Source organism: Tachypleus tridentatus, chromosome 9 (genome assembly GCF_004210375.1).
Source record: "Tachypleus tridentatus isolate NWPU-2018 chromosome 9, ASM421037v1, whole genome shotgun sequence".
Classification (NCBI taxonomy): Eukaryota; Metazoa; Arthropoda; class Merostomata; order Xiphosura; family Limulidae; genus Tachypleus; species Tachypleus tridentatus.
The window spans coordinates 84520342-84543314 of record NC_134833.1 but is presented as its reverse complement, the minus strand read 5'-3'; the positions used below and the strand labels follow the sequence as shown (position 1 = coordinate 84543314).

The following is a 22973-nucleotide window of genomic DNA, read 5'->3' as shown; positions in this document are numbered from 1 at the left end:
TTTGCAACTTGAACCAAGTAGGTAACTTTTAAGAATGGTGGTTGGTTGATTACCCTGCATTTCAGCGAATCATGTGTAAATATATATAAGTCTAACACAGTTTTATTTCTTTAAATTTTTTTCCAATGTAAATATACAAGTCTGAGAAATATAAGATATTTACTGGTTATAGATGGGAAAATTTACTGAATTTCATCGTATTTTACACAGAAAGATTATTATTATAGTGCTGCCGCCGCTGGGACAGCGGTAAGTCAACGGATTTAGAACGCTAAAATCAGGCATTTGATTTCCCTTTATGGACACGCAAATAGCTCGATGTGGCTTTGATATAAGGAAACACACACGCACACCATAGTGCTAAATATTGATTTTTGCAATTCTAAAAATGAAATTTTTAACATACCCAAACTTGGTCGCAAAAAGTATATGGTAGCCAAAATCTAGAACTTTATGGACTTAAATATTTAGATGTTTTTTCGCGATTAATTTCTCACGTAAATTTGAGACACAACGAGAGAAGTGAGGACTCCCAACGATCTTTCTAGTGCTGTCACCACCTGTTGTTACACTTCTGGAATTATACTCTTTCTTAGTGTTTTGCAACCAGCATAATTTCTCTGAACTATCTGTGTGGTTTTGTGTGAATTCAATTTTACAAATGTGTACATGTATGTTAACTCGAAAGACTCTCGTTATGATGTTACGAGATCGAGATAACATTTAAGCATTTCTGTAATGATACTGATTGAAACGCTTGTCAAAAAGTTATATGATAACACGAATTATTAAGATATTTAAAAGCCATATTATTGTATAAGATAACCTAACAACTGATTTTAAAAGCCCATAAATCTTTCAGTTTGATCACCATGTTTATGTTATAATCATCTTATTAACTGGTACTATCAGGAATTATACTGTTGCTTCACACTTCCGGGCCCGGCATGGCCAAGCGTGTTAAGGCGCGCGACTCGTAATCCCCTTCGCGCCAAACATGCTCGTCCTTTAAGCCGTGGGGGCGTTATAAACTTACGGTCAATCCCACTATTCGTTGGTAAAAGAGTAGCCCAAAAGTTGGCGGTGGGTGGTGATGACTAGCTGCCTTCCCTCTTGTCTTACACTGCTAAATTAGGGATGGCTAGCACAGATAGCCCTCAAGTAGCTTTGTGCGAAATTCAAAAAACAAACAAACAAACAAATCACACTTCCGTGCTAACCCTAGTACAAGTATCTTATTAAAATATATAGTATAGCATTTGTTTTGTTATAAAAAAATCATATATTAATTTACCTAACAGTGGTATCGATTTTCATAAGGAATCGACACACTGCTTCTGTTATTGCTTAGTCCGGCTCTACTGTTAACATAATAGGGATATACCATGCACAAAATTGTATTATCTGGTCAACATACAAACATGAGAAAACACGACTGTGCATACGCACAATCAAAATGTTTTGGTTTTTCTAAATAAATATTATCTGTAAATACTTAAATCGAGTCCAACATTCCAAATTTCAAACAAATGTGTGCTTTATGCTAAAAATACGAACAAAAAGAATCTGAAATACAAATGTGTGTGTGTGTGTGTGTTCCAGCGCGAGTATCCAAGATTCCATTTCACTAATTTTTTTATAGAACGTTTCTAAAATCAAAACAACTAAAGAAAACTCCATGAAGTCGTCTTGGTGTTAGTAGGTGAAATTCGTTTATACCTTGGATTGAAAAACGAATTTATTACACTTCAGTGTAATTTCAATTAAAACTTTAGATTAAACAATTTTGAAAGATCAAAAACAATTTCTAACCAATAAAACGAGAGAAAGATTCAACAATAAGAATCGAATAGAACTTTGATTTTGATGTCAAGGTTTGATTTTGATTCTACTAAAAGAATTATTGCCAATCGTTTTTTCAAGATACGTTTCAATGAAAACCAAAAATAATTGTTGCTTTTTTTAATTTCGCGCAGAGCTACACGAGGGCTATCTGCGCTAGCCGTCCCTAATTTAGCAGTGTAAGACTAGAGGGAAGGCAGCTAGTCATCACCGCCAAACTCTTGGGCTACTCTTTTACCAACGAATAGAAGGATTGACTCTTACATTATAATGCCCCAACGGCTAAAAAAGCGAGTATATTTGATGTGACGGGGATTCGAACCAGCAACCCTCGGATCACGAGTCGAGTGCCTTAGACACCTGGCCATGTCTGGCCCACTAAAAATAAAGAAAATTAGTTTGGATGTCAACAATTTGATTTAATGTTATCGAGAGAAGTTGCATCACCCAATGTTTTTAACAAATATTGTCTGTTTATAATAGAATTATCCCTAACACATGAAACTGATTCATCCCATGAATCTCTGATATTTAGTCAAGCATCAAAATCTTCAAATATAATTATTTTACAAGAAGGAAAAACTAACTATACAGTAACGTGACGAACTATTTCCGAAATTAAGTTTTCAAATCACTTGTTACGTTACGTGTGGATCATTATGTTTTGGATTGCGTTAAAGATCTATAGGAAATATGTGTTTGTATACTCCAAAAGGAGAAATGTTAAAATGACGTAGGCTGGTTATATTTAAGGACTTTTAAGAATTTTTTGCAGAAGTAACACTCTAAAGGCAGTTAAGACTAGCTGAAGCAAAACAACAGTTGTTATACGATAACACAAGTAATTATAAGTTTAAGTTATTCTGTATCTTTAAATGAACGAATTGAAAAAAGGTTATAATGCTCAATCCAAATGTTACTAGAAGAACGAACCAGAAAACGCTATTTCTACAAAATCCCTCCATTAACGGGTAAGACTTTGCACATTTATAACAATAACATGTGTGATATAAGTGGTTTGGTTTGTTTTAAATTTCGCGCAAAGCTACGAGAGCTATCTGCGCTAGCCGTCCCTAATTTAGCACTCTTGGGCTACTCTTTTACCAACGAATAGTTGGATTGACCGTAACATTATAACGCCCTCACGGCTGGAAAGGCGAGAATGTTTGTTGTGACGGGGATTCGAACCCGCGACCCTCGGGTTACGAGTCGAGCATCTTAACCAGCTGGCCATGCCGGGCCTGTGATATAAGTAAACATGAGTTTTTGTACTTTAAATTCCCCTGAAAAACAAACAAGTAAAACAATATTTTAAAACCGATATTTAGTTAACCAAACTCTAACGGAATTGCTTGTGTACGCCTCGTTAACTCTTTTTTCAATGTTTTACATAAAATAAAACGGAATTCCATAGTATATTCTGATAACTCAGTGGGAACATTAACGGAACGCTACAGTATATTCTGATAACTCAGTAAGAACATTAACTGTACTATCTCGACAAGAATACTAAAGACTTTTACTTTTTGTAGAGTAAAATTGACTTGGGGAACATGAAAATTGCAAAATAAAATCAGTATGTGTTACATGTTTTTGTTTTCAGATTTCAGCACTATCCTGCAATGTTTTAGTGCGTGTTTCACGTTTTTCTTTTCAGACTGCAGTACCATCCTGCAACGACTTACTCTTGTCACACTTACAGGATGTCACACGTCTAGTAGTAGTTTCATCATTAGCCTGTCTTCTGCAGTTTCTACCGAGCTTTGCCACGGAGTTCACACAAACAAACAGCTGACTGGCAACCATTAGTGTGAAAATTGCTATAATAGCATAGAACACAACTGCAGCTAACCCAGTCCAACTTTCGAACCAATTTTTTGGATTTAGAAGATCCCACAAAACGCTGTACACTTTCTCACTCCACGTTTCTTCTTCCAACTCTCCAACCTCTAAAAATGTTCCATCTTCCCTAATTACTCCCTCTAGCGATTCTTTCCTGCATGAAATGATTTTGCAGATAGGTTGTTTTGTGGAAACTGGTCGTAGACAAATTTGGGTGTCGTTTGCGCAAAAACTGGTTGGTTTGTAAACCGTTTTCGTAGTTGGTTCCATAGACTTACTAATGATTGAAAAAGCAAACTTTCGGCTCTGATGCCTCACCCACCCGAGTACAGTTCCTGCAATAAAGAGAAGAAAGATAACACAAAACAGAAACATATTATGGGTTGCATATTAAATAGTTTTCAACTTAAGCTTAAAAAAATGTAATTCGTTGTTATATTCAAGGACTGGAAAATTAACAAAGTAAACCATTAATTACTATCTACATTATATTTTCATTTTTTTTTAATATCTCATTCGGTAAGTTATTTTCAAGTGTTATGCAGCATACGAGTACACATGATGATTTTTGGAGAGAACTATGAAAATGTGTTTTGTTATTTAATTTCACAATTTACAAATATTCTTACTCGAAACATTCAAAAAATATTACCAGACACTCCCTTCAAAGAGATATTCAAGAACTCGTTCGAGTATCTATCCAATAATATTTCAGCATTAAAGTCGTACAGGGTTGACGGTTGATAATAAAACAAGACATCAACGTCCTCCTGAATATGAAAAGTGAAATCCATACGATGTATGGCTGATAATATCTCTTCCACACGTCGCTCCTTTCTATTATAGAACATCTTCTGGATTTTACCTGAGTACAGATCCATCACACGAGACGACACATCTTCTGGTCTATCTGTGGTGTAAGAATGGATCATGTCGAAATTCTCTTCAGCACAACTTCGGGTCCTTATTTCTAATTTTGATTTTACTGTACTTTTAGCGGGGATGTACCATTTATTTTGATGTTTGAGCCAACCGAGTCTCTCCATCTCGTATGTTCCAGGATAGTTCAAAGAAACATGGGAGGGCTGAAACAGATCTCCAGCCGAGTTTACAAAGTACATACCTGGTCTTAAAAATTCTTTCTGGATCGTACTTGTAAGTTCCACTTCGAACGTCTCTGAAGAAAATCGGCCTTCTTTACTATCAGTTTCAAGTACATCTGACGGTCCCACTGGCTCCCCTTTGTCGTTAAATGACATTTTTCTTACTCGTAGCTTTGTGCTTGGTGTGCCGAGTTGAAGGGCCACGTATATCCCGTTTTTCATATGTGGCATTATCCAGCCTTTACAACATATTTCAGCAGTAGAATCAAAAATGCTCAGAAAACAACCGGTGGAAGAGGTTCTCTGATAAAACGTATAGCAAGCAGCCGAATCTTCTGAGTTATCACAGTCGGAATTTTCATATTCAGGGGCACATCTGTCAGCTCCCCCTGGACAGTCACATAGACAGGATACTTCAAGATCTGCCTGGGTGAATGTATAACTGTTTTGTACAGGATACTCGTTTCTCACTTCTTCTAGGCGGAAAACGTAAAATATATTTTTCCGGAATTCTGCCTCAACTGAATTAGAATGATCGGATGTATTGCGAGTCGATAAGCTAAAGCATACAGTTTGTCCAAGAGTGAGAGACATTCTGGTGGTGGTGCCTCGTAAAGTTAGGCCAGTTTTACCTCTGTTTTGAAAGGCTACATAGGCTACCAGAGGAATAGGATAATCACAGCGAAATTCCTCACTGTAGCTTTGTACGCACACAATTGTAAGAGCAAGTAGACTAAACAAAGCAATTTTATCTGGCATTTTGAACTCGTTTAACAGCTATTCTAAAATATAACATTTGTCAAAAATACTGATTTTTTTTCTGAAAGAGGTCGCTGATGAGCAAAGAAGAAGTAGGCTGTGAGAAAAAAAAAAGATACTTGTTTAAAAATGTACTTAAGTTCTACAAGTTACATATAAACAAATTATTGAAATAGCTTTGCAAAATATTATGAACAAAATCCTACCTTCAGAATCAACTACAAATTTACAGCTTGAAAAAGGTTGGAAGAACTCGTGACATTAAAATGGGTACTTAAAATCAATAGCAAAGTTATATAAAATCATTATGCATTTCTTCTATCTTTAAAATCAATAGCAAAGTTATATAAAATCATTATGTATTTCTTCTATCTTTAAAATCAATAGCAAAGTAATATAAAATCATTATGTCTTTCTTCTATCTTTAAAATCAATAGCAAAGTTATATAAAATCATTATGTATTTCTTCTATCTTTAAAATCAATAGCAAAGTTATATAAAATCATTATGTATTTCTTCTATCTTTAAAATCAATAGCAAAGTAATATAAAATCATTATGTATTTCTTCTATCTTTAAAATCAATAGCAAAGTTATATAAAATCATTATGTCTTTCTTCTATCTTTTGACGCTAAATTTGTTTAATACAAAACATCTACTATCCTTTTGAGAAAATGAATCTTAAACGCTTATTTGTTGTTTATTTTAATTCGTACAAAATTAATGAGAAAGTTCTTGTTTGTTATTAAGCACAAAGCTACACAGAGGGCTATGCGTGCTGTGGCCCGCAGACATACCGCTGTGCGGTATTTGCTGGTAGGGCAAATTAACGAGAACTATCTACGTTATCCGCACGTAATTGTAAAGTGATAAATTAGAGAGACGAGAGCTAGCCGATTCGTAGGTTACTCCAATGGAATAGTGGAGTTTGACCGTCACTCTTATAATGCACCCACATCTTCAAAGTGTGGAACACGAATTCGTTTCTGGGGAGATAACGAGACGCGAGCATCGGATTCTCATGTCCATAATTCAGCACACTAATCACTGAGGCATACTATTTTCGATCGGTTTGTTTGGAATTTCGCGCAAAACTACACTAGGCCCGGTAGGTTAAGGCGTTCGACTCTAATCTGAAGGTCGTGGGTTCGAATCCCCGTCGCACCAAACATGCTCGCACTTTCAGCCGTGTGGGGGGGTTATAATGTGACGGTCAATCCCACTATTCGTTGGTAAAATAGTAACCCAAGAGTTGGCGGTGGGTGTTGATGACTAGCTGCCTTCCCTCTAGTCTTACACTGCTAAATTAGGGACGACTAACGCAGTTAGCCCTTGTGCAACTTTGTTCGAAATTCCAAAGAAAAACCACCGAAACAGATTCGTCTATAATATACACCCCAGTACTGAAACATAAATATGGTTTTATCCAGCACTTAATATATGATTATCCCTGCTTCAAGCTGAAATATAATGCAGTATGGTGACAATAAATGTAATATGTGAAAGTAACAATGCTTTAAAATAAATTTACGTAGAAGAAGGTTAACCAGTTTCCTTTCATTTGTTTCCCTAGAATGAACTTTAATGAATGAAGAAGCAATCAATCTCCTCACATAACCGGTGGACTCAGCAGATAGCCCGATGTGGCTTTGCTGTAAGAAAACATACACACACACTTCACAAAACTGAATAGCCTTGAAGTGGAAGAAAAATGTGGTAGTTTTGGTCGAGCTTACACTTTCGTTGTAAGGATAACAGTGAATTTAAAGAAAAACAAGAGGGTTATGACACTGTCGTATAATTATGTACAAAAACATTCTATAACACAAAGTTTATTTCTGTTACTTCTATTTTTGAATAGATAATAAAGTTTCAGTTGTCCATCGGAAGTTAAAACTCCAAACAATAAGGGGTAACTGTAGTTTCAACAATAATTGATAATTGTCAATTTCAACAATAACTGACAAATGCAGTTTTAACAATAATTGATAATTGTCAATTTCAACAATAATTGATAGTCGTCAATTTCAACAATATCTGACAAATGCAGTTTCAACAATAACTGATAATAGAAGCTTCAACAATACCTGATAGCTGTAGTTTTAACGAAATTTGAAGCACATTTAACCACTTGTAGCCACTTCAGGTTCATATTTGTTTTCATAATGAATAATTCTCTGTCTGACGTAAAAGAGTGCTTTTGATTGTCTTTCTAACAAAAACATCGAAGTCACTCAAATCGCAAAAGTAGGGTACAGACATGAGGTTGAATTAAGTAAATCTTAACAAAAAAAGGAAAAAAAAACGTTATACTCCACACATATTTTAAAGCTATATAACTTTAAGAAGCCTTCGCTATTTATTTCAGAAAATTTAAGCATGAATCTTTGACTTTAAGATAACTTATTGTAATGTCAGAACAACCGAAAATAAGAGTTCGGTATGAGTAGAAATATTATAGAGACAATATTTTCGAAGGAGAACAGGAAGAAATAACACACAACAAATGGCACTTTTTTGGAAAATTTTAAACAAAAGATTAGTAGTCCTAAAATACCAGATGATTACTAACAACTATTTTATTTCACGTAATGTCTAATTGACAGAGACTAAGAAAATTAAAATTAAACAAAGGTATTTCAAAACCTACGTCTGTAAGTTTGTTTGATGTTCTTAGACCTATTCTTTCCGCACGCAGACTTATTGATTTCTCATAAAAATAGTTGCTTCTTTTGCCTCTAGATGGAACAACAAACGCATTGTGTTTTGTTTTTTTTCGTGCAAAGCTACTCAAGGGCTATCTGCGCTAGCCGTCACCAATTTAGCAGTGTAAACCTAAAGGGAAGGAAGTCAGCTAGTCATCACCACCCACCGCCAACTTTTAGGCTACTCTTTTACCAACGAATAGTGGAATTGACCGTCACATTATAACGCCCCTACGGCTGAAAGGGCGAGCATGTTTGATGCCACAAGGATTCAAACCCGCGACCCTCGCATTAGGAGCAGAGTACCTTAACCACCTGCCCATGCGGGGCCGCGACTTAAAAAAATTAAATCAAAGTTGGCGGCTAAACTGACAGCTACACTTATAAGACTGATGTTACATTTACAGTAAATATTCATTTATTAGTTAGTCAGACTACATTGTTTGTTCAACTTTAGGCATGATGAAGGGTAAAATAAAATACACGGGCTCGATAAGTAATGAATTAATATTTATAGCTACTAGTTTGGCTGACAGTTTTGATTTCATTTCTTTAAGTCGCACACTAAATCCTTTTGTCCGCACCTTCTTTCTAAACATAAGATGTTTTTCGTTAGAATTCACGACGTTTTGTCAGTACACACCAAGTAAGAAAGTGATACTCAATAGCAGCCAGCCATAGCTTTAGGTTCGCCGCCCTGGTATGCGGAACAGACATAACTTCACACGATCAACCAGATTCTTTAAAATACATTATGGTAGTTTTCCTATCTAAAACAGTCATAATAACTTTCTTTATAGTAACGCCTTGGAATTTAATCTAACAGTTTCTTGTTATCGCCTCATGCAAGAGATAGAGCCGTGTAAAGCATCATTATTTACTCTAATTGATTTAAGCTTATATCACGCGGCTTTAAACACTATTTAATTATAAGAATTTCATAAAATCTGTAAATACGTATCACAAATTAGCAATGAATAGCAAATGATAACAATCAACTCTTACGATTATTTTTGAAGACTTGAAACTGCTAATGTAGTTTGCTCGGCCTAATCACTACTTATGTATCCGTACGTCCTTCATTTTATAGTTTTGTTGCTCTAAACCAGCCGTTCTTAATCCGAATGACAAAACTGAAAACGTTCATTTTTACTCTTAGGTTAAACTGTATTAAAAACGTTAGACTGATACCTCACGTGACTTCTTCCACAGGCATGTGCAAAAAACATGTTTTAAATAACTTTACACCCACCTATGGCTTATATTGGAGTTTATAAAGGTCTGTGAGTGCACAAAATTTGAAAAACAAAACGCACACAGAAAGTTATATTTTACCATCATATAAAGTTAGTTCTGTAGTTTTAGTGCAAAAAAAAATAAAGAAAGGAAGATAAGTGAGAGTCCAGTATAGCACGTAATAGTTTGGATCTCCACAGTCCGAGGTACAGAATGAGGGAACTCACTGAACTATCACTCTGTAAAAACATACAGATTGTCCTGTAGAATGTTTCAGTATAGCACGTAATAGTTTGGATCTCCACAGTCCGAGATACAGAATGAGGGAACTCACTGAACTATCACTCTGTAAAAACATACAGATTGTCCTGTAGAATGTTTTTTTTGTGGCCACAAAACAAAGTACCATTTGATATTGATGTTTATTTTATAAAATGTATAGTTCTGTATTGTGTGCTCAGTGTCTAACTCAGCTTTATCATGTATGTTATAAATGTTAATTTGTAATATATTTAAAAATTTATTATGAACAGATGGAAAATGTGAAGAATAACATGAACGGTAATATTTGCAGTTAATAACTTATTACAGTTGTTAATATTTCTAGTTAATAACTTATTACAGTTGTTAATATTTCTAGTTAATAACTTATTACAATTGTTAATATTTCTAGTTAATAACTTATTACAGTTGTTAATATTTGTAGTTAATAACATATTACAGTTGTTAATATTTCTAGTTAATAACTTATTACAATTGTTAATATTTCTAGTTAATAACTTATTACAGTTAATTTTGGTAGTTAATAACTTATTACAGTTGTTAATATTTGCAGTTAATAACTTATCACAGTTGTTAATAGTTGTAGTTAATAACTTATTACAGTTGTTAATATTTGAAGTTAATAACTCATTACAGTTGTTAATATTTTAGTTAATAACTCGTTACAGTTGTTAATATTTGTAGTTAATAACTCATTACAGTTGTTAATATTTGTAGTTAATAACTTATTACAGTTGTTAATATTTGTAGTTAATAACTTATTACAGTTGTTAATATTTGTAGTTAATAACTTATTACAGTTGTTAATATTTCTAGTTAATAACTTATTACAGTTGTTAATATTTCTAGTTAATAACTTATTACAATTGTTAATATTTCTAGTTAATAACTTATTACAGTTGTTAATATTTGTAGTTAATAACATATTACAGTTGTTAATATTTCTAGTTAATAACTTATTACAGTTGTTAATATTTCTAGTTAATAACTTATTACAGTTGTTAATATTTGTAGTTAATAACATATTACAGTTAATTTTTGTAGTTAATAACTTATTACAGTTGTTAATATTTGCAGTTAATAACTTATCACAGTTGTTAATAGTTGTAGTTAATAACTTATTACAGTTGTTAATATTTTAGTTAATAACTCGTTACAGTTGTTAATATTTGTAGTTAATAACTCATTACAGTTGTTAATATTTGTAGTTAATAACTTATTACAGTTGTTAATATTTGTAGTTAATAACTTATTACAGTTGTTAATATTTGTAGTTAATAACTTATTACAGTTGTTTTTTATAAGGGGTTATATACAGGAAAATATGTTTGTTTTGTTGAATGTTTTCGCACAAAGCTAATAGAAAATCATATGTGCTCGCCGTCCCTAATGTTGTAGTGATAGACTATATGGAAGGTAGCTGGTCAGCATCTTTACTCTTACCGAGTAATAGGATTTCAAAGTCACTCTTATAATAAACACAATGTCCGAAGTGAGATTTTTTTCACACAGTTCAGGATTCTAACATTGGGCCGTTCTTGCACCATTAGACATTACTTGTAAGTCCTAAATTTTAGAGAATGTAGCACATTTATTCCACTAAACATTGTACGTACTCTCAGGGCCTCTCGGAGGAGTGACATAGTAGGTCGGCATTTTGATCTGATCCTCTATATTACCCCCAACCCCCCATGGGTCCCTTTGGACTTCATGTGCTGCAAATGGGTTCTTCATTTAGTGTATGTGTGTTTGTCTATCATATGTGAAGATGACAAAACAAAACGAAGTCCACAGTGATGTTAACTGAACACAGGTTGGTGCATACAAAAAGCTTGGGAAAGCTCAGCCTCCCCAAATGGGTGAAGAAAGATAGTTCGTCCATGATCCCACCCCAAGGAGCAACCCCATTGAACGTCTGTTGTAAACAACCAAACAGTCTTTCCAAATAAATATTCCTTACAGAGTGATTCTTATTTTTACCAACTCAGAAATATTATACAGCATGTGTATCAGTGTAATCTACCCCAAAATATTATACAGCATATATGACAGAGTAACATACCCCAAAATATTATACATCATATGTGACAGGTTAAACTACTCGAAAATATTATACAGCATATGTGACAGAGTAACATACCCAAAAATATTATACAGAATGTATTACAGTGTAATCTATCAAAAAATATTATACAGAATGTATTACAGTGTAATCTATCAAAAAATATTATACATCATATGTGACAGATTAAACTACCCAAAAATATTATACATTATATGTGACAGATAAGACTACTCAAAAATATTACATAGTACATATGATAGAGTAGTATACCCAAAAATATTATACAGCATGTGCAACAGTGTAACCTACCCAAAAATATTATACAGCATGTGTGACAGATTAGATTACCCAAAAATATTATTCAGCATATATTACAGAGTAACATACACCAAAATATTGTATATCATATGTGACAGATTAGACTACTTGAAAATATTATACGTCATAAGTGACAGAGTAGCATACCCAAAAATATTATACAGCATGTTTTACAGTGTAACCTATCAAAAAATATTATACGTCATAAGTGACAGAGTAGCATACCCAAAAATATTATACAGCATGTTTTACAGTGTAACCTATCAAAAAATATTATACATCATATGTGACAGGTCAGACTACCATACAATGTCATACATCATATGTGACAGATTAAACTACTCGAAAATATTATACAGCACATGTGACAGAGTAACATGCCCAAAAATATTATACAGCATGCATTGCAGTGTAACCTGTCAAAAAAATATTATACATCATATGTAACAAATTAAACTATTCCAAAATATTATACATTATATGTGGCAGATTACACTAACCAAAACTTTATACAGTATGCGTGACAGATTAAACTACCCAAAAGTATTATACAGCATATTAGACAGAGTAGCATACCCCAAAATTTAATACATCATATATGACAGATTAGACTATTCAAAAATATTATACAGTACATACGACAGAGCAGTATACCCAAAAATATTATTCATCTTATGCAATAGTGGCCCGGCATGGCCAAGCGCGTAAGGCGTGTGACTCGTAATCCGAGGATCGCGGGTTCGCGCCCGCGTCGCGCCAAACATGCTAGCCCTCCCAGCCGTGGGGGCGTTATAATGTAACAGTCAATCCCACTATTCGTTGGCAAAAAAAGTAGCCACAGAGTTGGCGGTAGGTGGTGATGACTAGATGCCGTCCCTCTAGTCTTACACAGCTAAATTAGGGACGGCTCGGTGCAGTGGGCTAACAACCTACTCAGTTAAATAGTTGTTGAAGAATCCGCAAGCGATTGCGGCCCTATGTTCCTAGATGGAATCTAATGGTGATAACTAACTATGCGACAGTGTAAAATGCCGAAACGAAAGATTCACGCTCCTCGTCAGCAGCAGTAATTTTGATAAAAAATTAAAAACGAAACGTCTGGGTGTTAGTAAAATAAATCTTGAAATAAGGGTCGTTTATTTACAGAAAAAATAAATCCAGAAAGTTACTTTTAGTATGCCTTCTTTTAAGGACAAATAAACAGAGAAAACAATAAGTTGAAACAAAAATTTAAATTTGATTGTTGTTAATCACTATGCTGCGCAATGGGCTATCCGTACTCTACCCACAAAGGGTATCGAAACCAGATTTTTAGGATAAGTCTGAAAATGTATCGCTGAGCTACTAGGATGCTGAACAAGACAAAAAAAACACATACAAAATTCGTTATGTGAGAATTACTTGGTTTAGTTTGTTTTGAATTTCGCACAAAGCTACACGAGGGCTATCTGCGCTAGGCGTCCCTTAATGTAGCAGTGTAAGTCTAGAGGGAAGGCAGGTAGTCATCACCTGCATATCTGGTGTAACCGTGACTCGAAACCGTAACCCGAGGGTTACGGTATGAGTCGAGTGCCTTAGCCACCTGGCCATGCCGGGACGAATTACTTGGATCAAATAACGAAATAATACAAATAATAAAATATTTACTTGCGCAATATATGTATTTGTTGATTAAAACGATTTATATCAATAAACTTATATTTGTTACTACTTTGAGAATATTAAACATTATTAATATTATCAGTTACTGCGACGAAAACCATGTTTTAAATGCTCTCAAAATTCGTCTCAAATGCAAATATTTGTTCTTCCGATTTTGAAAGTTAAAAAAAATGTTGACTGGAATGAGACACTCGCTAAAATAAATTAATTATTAAAGAAATGCTGTGTATAATAATTTATTGAACGTTCTCGTGTTGACTGATCTTGCTAAATCTATTATTAATCTGTTTTTCACTGAGATACTTCAACACAATAGATTTGTAAAAAGAAACAATTCACTTTTAGGGTTAGGCGCGAACAAGTGCTTAAGTTGCTCAGATTCTGATCTCTGAAGTAGTTAGTGCTCTATAAAAAATAATGTACGAATCCCATCATTTGACCAAACAAGACTAACTCAAGAGTTGGCGGAGGGTGCTCTTGACTAGCTACCTCCTGTCTTATACATAAGTTTAACGTTGGAGATATGTGTAAATAGCCCTTTATGTGGCTTTACACGAAAGCTCTTACAAACAAACAATTTTTTGCATCTACCTGTAAAAAACCCACAAAAAACGATAAATTTCTTTATGTTGACTCAAAGCTATTGATAAGGCGTCGGTATTATTCAGTCATCATGACACAGAAGTAACAAGATATTTTCCACGTGTTAAAGTATATCATTGTGGTAAAAAGTATGTTGAATTTATCTTACCAATCATATTCTGGTTAAGCACAATTTTTAATACATTCTACTGTATAATACTTACATTTGTAATACGTGTATATCAGGCCAAGATTTTCTCGCCAAAACTAAATGATTTGTACTTTTGATCTTGTATTTCTTATTCCAGGATCTTGTTTCGCTTATATTTATTTCTTATAACAACTCTTTCTTTCGGTCAATAAGTCTAATGCAGTATTTTCCTTGCACATATTTTAAGGATTTTTCTTTTCTTATCATACTGTCTCTTATTTTTCTAATTAATTTTCTGATGGATGACTTAAAACATACCAGTTTCTGTCGTTGTACCTCAAATCTTTGTAAAATCCACACATGTCTCTGGAGATTCCTCGGCACAGAAAACATGAGTTTAATCAGTTGAATATTATGATAACTTACGAGGACAGAAGGATGTGCAGATATTCATGTAACTTTATATGGCGAATCTTACGCTACAATATTAAATAACTGAAGTTCATTTGCCTATGGTACTAAATCAACGTTATATCATCCTATAAAAAATGCCGTGCTGTCGCCGGCTGGACGCAACGGCTTCGTGATTCACGTCAACCTACGTATAAAGTGCTGCTTCTTCGATAATACGCTTGGAGATGCAGATTGTTGTCTCTGCGCCAGCGCAAGGCTTAGCAATTCCCTAACATTTAGAAGTTGTTGGGCAAATATCACATGAATATTACAGACATCACTTAAATACTGGTACTGCAACAAGACAGATTCTACTTACGTTTAAAACATTATGCGTCAATGAATTACAAAAAGAAATTAATTTCATATAAACCAATTTAAATTGTATTAACTAGTATTTTTTTTCTTATTTTGACCACAGTTAATATGATGATTGAATGAATTATTTAAGTTTTTGTTATAATTAAATTCTGAATAATTGCAAATAAATTGCATGTAAATAAGATTCTTTATATGCGCGACATGATATCTAGGAAGGTAGCATTTCGATTTTTTCCCCACAGTATTCCTACTGCATTAACAAGATAATTGTTTAAAATGTGTTTAAAATATGTATATTAAAATCAAATTGTGGACTACAACATGTTCAGAATTGTACCAAAACAATACAACTCAGAAAAACAGTACATTTTGTTTTGTTATTATGTGAAGAAAAAAAATTGAATAGATGTAATTCTAAGGAAATGTCAAATTTCCATTAGTTTAAGAAAGTTATTAAGGCCTCTAAGTTATACTTTTAGTCTGACAGATTGCAGTTGGAATTTGTCATAAGTAACTCTCAAATTTCGTATCATTAGTAAGGATATTTCTAAAAGTGTTTTCAACTTACTTGTACTTATTTGTTTTCACTTGTACTTACCATGGTCAGTTAGAAGTTGTACTTAACATAATAAGTTATCATATATATACATATATATAAACGTACTCTAAAACACCAAGTGCCATTATTATCCTTAAATCTAAATGTGGTAAGTTAAATATTTTTTTTACATGAACTTACTTTGGCATGGATGGTTCACCTTCACATAACTGCAATCACAATACATTTAACAGTATGCTGAAAACACATGGTCTCTTTCGACTCTCTTTCGGATGTTTAAGAAATCATATTGATTGATCGTTTGCCCGTAGGACAACGACGAGTGTGATGATTGTTCATAACGTCAAATTTCAGAGTTTAATCCAGCAGAAAGCACAGCACTGATGCCCCATTGTGTAACTTGATATTTAACAACAAATAAACAAACTCATGTGGTTGGATTCTTGTTGGCTAATTTCACAGTAAAATCATTAAGCATGAAGCTCTTATCTGTTGCTCTCTTACCTTTCAACAAAGCAGAAAGCATTAGCCAGTTTTCAGGTTTATATTTAAACCTCTTGTCGGCCCGGCATGACCAGCTGGGTTAAGGCGTTCGACTCGTAATCTGAGAGTCGCGGGTTCGAATCCTACTCGCACCAAATATGCTCGCCCTTTCAGCCGTAGGGGCGTTATAATTTGACGGTCAATCCCACTATTAGTTGGTAAAAGAGTAGCCCAAGAGTTGGCGGTGGGTGGTGATGACTAGCTGCCTTCCCTCTAGTCTTACACTGCTAAATTAGTCTAACGCAGATTGCCTTTGTGTGGCTTTGCGCGAAATTCAAAAACAAACAAATCATATTATCATCAGACAAATCCAGTGAATATTCGGATCTTCAACCAAAGCTGCTAACATTCGAGTCTTGTTAAATTACTCACTTATTTTGACAGCTCGTTTTAGTAAGATATATCTTTAATTTTAAACACCTGTGCTTGTCTTTTAGGTACAATTGAAACTAAGGTTAATTGTAAATCAAATTAGCTCAGTTCCGCGTGTTCAGTTGAACGTGCTGACACTTGTTGCTCGAATTTAAATTTTAAAAATTATTTCTATTTTTAAAAGTGATTCCTAGAGCTGACTTTGTCCTCCCTCCACAGTGGCACAGCGGCATGACATCAGTAACCCATTGTGTAGCTTTATGCTTAACTACAAACAAACAGTGATACAGCGGCATGTCACCAGTAACCCATTGTGTAGCTTTATGCTTAACTACAAACAAACAGAAAGCTTATTTGTGAAACATTGTATTCCTATTTAGTTATTTTAGGTCACAACTTGATGTCCTGCTTACAAATTCATGTCTTTAAAACTTTATTGCAGGGCGTGACTACTATCTCAGATAGAGGGCGATGTTAAAGTATACGTTTGTTTGTTTTTTGAATTTCGCACAAAGCTACTCGAGGGCGATCTGTGCTAGTCGTTCCTAATTTAGTAGTGTAAACATGCTCGCCCTTTCAGCCGTGGTGGCGTTATAAGTGCAATCAATACCACTATTCGTTGGTAAACGAGTAGCCCAAGAGTTGGCGGTGGGTGGTGATGACTAGTTGCCTTCCCTCTAGTCTTACACTGCTAAATTAGGGACGGCTAGCGCAGATAGCCCTCGTGTGGCTTTGCGCAAAATTCAAAAACAAACAAACAAGCTTCAGCAAGTAGCCCTTGTTATATGAAAAGTTATAAAATAAACCATTACATTAGCTTTCTTATTTCTTATGTTTGCAGTTTGTGCATAAAAGTAAGATGTTAATTTTTTATCACCCAATTTATTTCTGACATGAGTCCAAATATTAAACACGACCCAGCGATGTTTTAGTTATTCATAAAAACACAAGTCAGCAAAACATAAACTACAAATATAAGGTAACAAGAAACTAAAACTGACTTACAATATTTGTGTAAGCATAAAAACAAGTATTATAAACCTTAGTTTTTCTCGAAAGTGTAGAGCGAAATTTTAGTAAAAAAGCAACATTTTAAAAAAATCGCACTGTGTTAGTGGAAATCCCAAAATGGTGGGCATCTTTAATAACATTCAATCACATAATTTAAAGCAGTTAAAAATCTCACCATTATTAAAATGTGAAAAATAAAGCCTAGAAAAAATTGAATACACTAAATTAAAACGATGTGCAATTATCAAATCGGTAAGTAATGTGAAAACCATAGCCGGTACAAAAATCAAGGTGGAATAGTATGTATGAGAACTACATTTTGACATCAATTGACATTTTGTAGGTAGTGTGATATCACAAAAACTGATCGATTCGGGAAAGTGTATATAACAGCACTATTCAACGTGACATGTTCTTACACTGAGTTCGTAAAGGTATGTTCAAATCGATGATATAAATATCAATAGCAAAAGCTGTCCACATGCCACAGGCAAAAGTACGCAATATAATTGAGAAATTTCTCCGCAGAGACAAGTCACGTGTAAATTCAGCTTGAGACTGAATCGGTAATTCATGCAATTCCATGTGAAGACATACTGATCACACCGCAAGACAGCGCCTTCTGTGCAATCGGAACGTTAAAACTGCATGAATTATGGAAAGCTTCATGGAACTATGGTGTTCTTTGAACATGACTGCCCTAGGATAAAGTCTTTTACAATTAAAAATATTGTCAAGATGCTTTGTTTGTTTTTGAATTTCGCACAAAGCTACTCGAGGGCTAGCTGTCCCTAATTTAGCAGTGTAAGACTAGAGGGAAGGCAGCTAGTCATCACCACCCACCGCCAACTCTTGGGCTACTCTTTTACCAACGAATAGTGGGATTGACCGTCACATTATAACGCCCCCACGGCTGGGAGGGCGAGCATGTTTGGCGCGACACGAACCCTCGACCCTCGGATTACGAGTCGCACGCCTTACGCGCTTGGCCATGCCGGGCCCGTCAAGATGCATTGTTCCGAGATAGATTATGATCGGCTGTTGCGACAAGGACTGTAACTACACAAGGCAGGCTTCAAAATACATTTAATGTGACATACTTAAACTTTGTATCAGATTTAATTCAAACGCATAAGGATTCTGTTAAACAAAATGTACTAAATACATAGCGTTAGTTGCATTTTCAATAAAAGGGCCAGGAGTGGCTAAGCGTCTCTAGACGATGAATCCGACGATTCACTGGTTCGCAGTTCAGTTTCCGCGAATACACACTCATTCAACACTTTGAGGCTGTGGCTGATTTAAAGACAGAGCGGCTCACGAGTTGATGATTGGCTAGTTACGTTCACTATAGTGTATCGGTACAAACGTAGGGACGGTTACGCGCATGTAATGCTTGTGCAGATTTCCGAGAAATTTGGAAACAACTGAAAATTAATAATAAAGAACCGGTCGTACTGTTAGCTTTTTTCTTTTTTTTCACCTGTTCCAGTGAGCAAGGTTGTTAATATTGCTAGTTTCACGTAAGGAATTTTCAGCCACGCCTTTCACTAATGGTCTAGTGAAACACGTTGGCAATCAGGAATGAAAATCACAATAGATCAGTTATTAATAAAGAGCCATCTAGCAGCTCAGTGGTAGATCTGAAGGCTCATAACGTTAGAGTTTTGATACAGTTGTGAGCAAAACATAGATAGTCTGTTATGTATCTTTGTGTTTAACAACAAAACAAACAGTCAGTGAAGCGTCAATTTAAAGTTTCAGTGTAAGTCACTCCACTTTAATAGTCCATTTAAGGCAAGACATGTCTTGTATCAGTGCTTCTTTAAAGGAATCTCTATAAACACAGTTCACACACTATAAAACAACAGGTAATAGACGCTAATATTAAAACAAACGCTATTAAAATATTAAACTCTATCCTGTATTAAGGAGTTGAACGTTGCTATATATTAAGCTCTGAATTTCTGTAACGTTTCTTTCATTTGTCTCGTGTGTTGAGATATATTCTGCTCACACCTAATACCTATATTGGAACTTAAAAAGTCATTGATGTTTATGATTTATTCATGTTAAGAAACAGCCAGTCTTACATGTCGTGGCCATAACAACTGTGCAGTCAATTTCGAATGACATAACCACGACCACTGCCGAGAAATGACCTACTGTATTTTAAATGTAACAACCATGGCAAACTCTAATAAGGCAATCAAGTTTTAATGTCTTAACTAGATATGCAGTAAAATCGTAAGCTTGCATTCGTATGACACAGAACGGTAATCATAACTAATAATAATTTCCTCACGTCACAGTTCCGTAATATATAAAAAATAAGCATATAACAAAACGCTTTTCTATAAAACAAAAAAATATATAAGCATATCAACCGTGTTGTTTCGTGGCCAAGTTTTCGGATTTAGCATGACTATGTGTAATAATTTAAAAAAATGTCTACCTGTAATACGAACCGAAAAAAATATCCAATTTTCTCAGCTCAAAGTGAATGTATTAAACCTAAACATGGCTTGAATCTCTTTCTCAGAAACAGATGAGTTGGCGAAATCATAATGAATGGGGAGAACCCACCTTTACAACATGACACAGTTTGTGAGTCATCTATATAGGTGAATAGCTTATTTGTTATTTAAATAATAAAAAAGAGTACTAAAAATCATTCCTTTTTTATCTACTGCGTCGAGTCTTGTGAGCTGTAATTACAGTTTTCTGTCAGACTTATTGACTGACATTCGTCATCCAAAATATAATTTTATTTGCTTCTTCCTATCAGGTACAACGTTTTCATTCGCTGTAAAAGGTTTTTTTTTCATATTTTATTTAAGTTTGGAAAGGTAATTGCAAGAATAAATACATTATTTTAGATGAGTTAGTTATTATTTTGCACAGTATATTCTGAGGCTCTGAGCTGAAAGTACTTGTTATTTTCATGTTTCTCAATGGTACCTTGTTTATTTGACATATGGATTAAACAATCATATCAAAAACCCTAAGGTCTGGTCATAACTGTCTTCAAGTTAGAATTACTGATATTGAGAAGAGACACAGCCACAATACCCATTATCTATGCTGCAATGTTTTCATAGTGCGCTCACAAATGAAGGTATTTGATTCTACCCAGCTGTATACCGCGGACTCGAACCTTGAGCCTTAAGATCCACATTTCTATTATGTATATATTATCTTCTAAGTAGGTCGATTTTGTTTGTGCGTCATGTTCCATTCCTTCAACGAGTAAATAATGTATTAAGCTGTTCTGTAAAAAATATATATATTTATCAAAATAATGGAAATTTTAAATTGTTTTACTATAATTAATAACTCGCTATATCACACTGGATAGTTGTTAGCGTACCGGGCTGTGGATCTGAGGACTCATAGTTCACGTCCTGTTGGTCCGTTCCTCTCTCCGACACATTAAAAGAATGGTGATCAGACCTCGCTATTTGATGAAAATAGTCCAATTGTAAATGTCCATTGCGATGAATCGAACCTCTTATTTTAGAGCTGTAAGTTCGTCAAATCACTGCTGATCCAGTGGTAGACTTGCAGATAGTTGTTGTGCGAATATGCGAAATAAACAAAAAACAAATTTCATCACAGATCATGTACATCTGGAAAATATGATTTTTTTTTCATTAGTCAGCAATTATTTTTTCTAAAGATGTTTTCTTTTTTAAAGTCTAATTAAATTATAAACAGTATACGGCACAACTGTGATATGTATTATTCGCAAATGTACTTAATTTCGAAAGCTAATTATCTTTTATCTTTTTTTCAATCTACGTCACAAATACAAAAAGTGTTATCTGGATGTTCGAGAATGCCGCAGAGGTTATTAAAATTGGCGCGCAGCAGCACTGGGGTTTTTCCCTGATAAATTACTTTCGAGACCAACACACTCTGTAAAAGATCCCATTGGGTAACGTTCGTTTCATGTTACACACACTGAACAAATTGAAATAGTAAACCTAATAAAAAAACAAAGTAAGAACAATGTTACGTTTGGAAAGCGTTTAAATCGCATTGTGTAAGTAACTAGGTTATGTTTGGTTTATTATGAATTTCACGCAAAGCTACTCGAGGGCTATCTGCGCTAGCCATCCCTAATTTAGCAGTGAAAGACTAGAGGGAAGGCAGCTAGTCATCACCACCCGCCACCTTGGGCTACTCTTTTACCAACGAATAGTGGGATTGACCGTAACATTATAACGCCTCCACGGCTGAAAGGGTGAGCATGTTTGCTGTGGCGGGGATTTGAACCCGCGACCCTCTGATTACGAATCAGTGCCTCTACACCTAGCCATGCCGGGCCAATTTGGTTATGTTTGGAAATGTTCATCAGTATTTAGTTTAAATTGTTCAGATCAGTCTATTTAAATATTCTCTTTCTTAACCTCAGAACGAACATTGATTGTCTAATCATGCCGAACGTGAATATTTTTCTCACATATTGTTAAAATCAGGAACATATAATATTAAGTACTAGTTTTGTTAAAAATTAATACTTAGAAGTTGCTTATTTAACTTTTTACCCTAAAATCCACTGGAAATCAAGATAAACAAAACTTATCAATTGCTGGTAATATGTGTACTTGTAAGATATATATCGATTTTTGTAAGTCTGTTTGCAGTCCTCAGGTAGAGGTGTCACTAACTAAACGTATAAAGCTAGACAGATATATATCGATTTTTGTAAGTCTGTTTGCAGTCCTCAGGTAGAGGTGTCACTAACTAAACGTATAAAGCTAGACAGATATATATCGATTTTTGTAAGTCTGTTTGCAGTCCTCAGGTAGAGGTGTCACTAACTAAACGTATAAAGCTAGACAGATATATATCGATTTTTGTAAGTCTGTTTGCAGTCCTCAGGTAGAGGTGTCACTAACTAAACGTATAAAGCTAGACAAAAAAGAAGTTATAACAAGCGTCGTTTGGAACTCTCTAAATAGTAACATATAATTCGTTTTATTTCCAAGTTTAGATAGTCTTTTATGAGGAAGTGTGCATGGTGTTTTTGTTTTTTTATTTTGCTTCAGAATTGTTGAGCAAAAACCATATAAACACGTGCCGACGCATAGCATTCCTTACTTTTAAATTGACAGTCTGCAGATAAAGCAACTAACTAATCAACAGAGCCACCCAAAACGTC

General features: G+C 34.5%; 1 protein-coding gene across 2 annotated transcripts; it reads right to left on the bottom strand.

The window, feature by feature from the left end:
* Window positions 1–3342: 3342 nt before the first annotated feature.
* LOC143225653 (cell fusion protein aff-1-like) lies at window positions 3343–22152 on the bottom strand. Of its 2 annotated transcripts, none has more exons than XM_076455448.1 (3): window positions 21177–22152; window positions 4337–5643; window positions 3343–4019 (listed from the first exon to the last, which is right to left on the bottom strand). In XM_076455448.1, exons 2-3 carry the CDS (start codon window positions 5544–5546, stop codon window positions 3496–3498), a joined length of 1734 nt encoding a protein of 577 aa, XP_076311563.1. In that variant the 5' UTR covers window positions 5547–5643; window positions 21177–22152; the 3' UTR covers window positions 3343–3495. The 2 variants fall into 2 exon arrangements, with proteins under 2 accessions (XP_076311563.1, XP_076311564.1); XM_076455449.1 differs by lacking the exon at window positions 21177–22152 and adding an exon at window positions 14866–15134.
* Window positions 22153–22973: the final 821 nt, after the last annotated feature.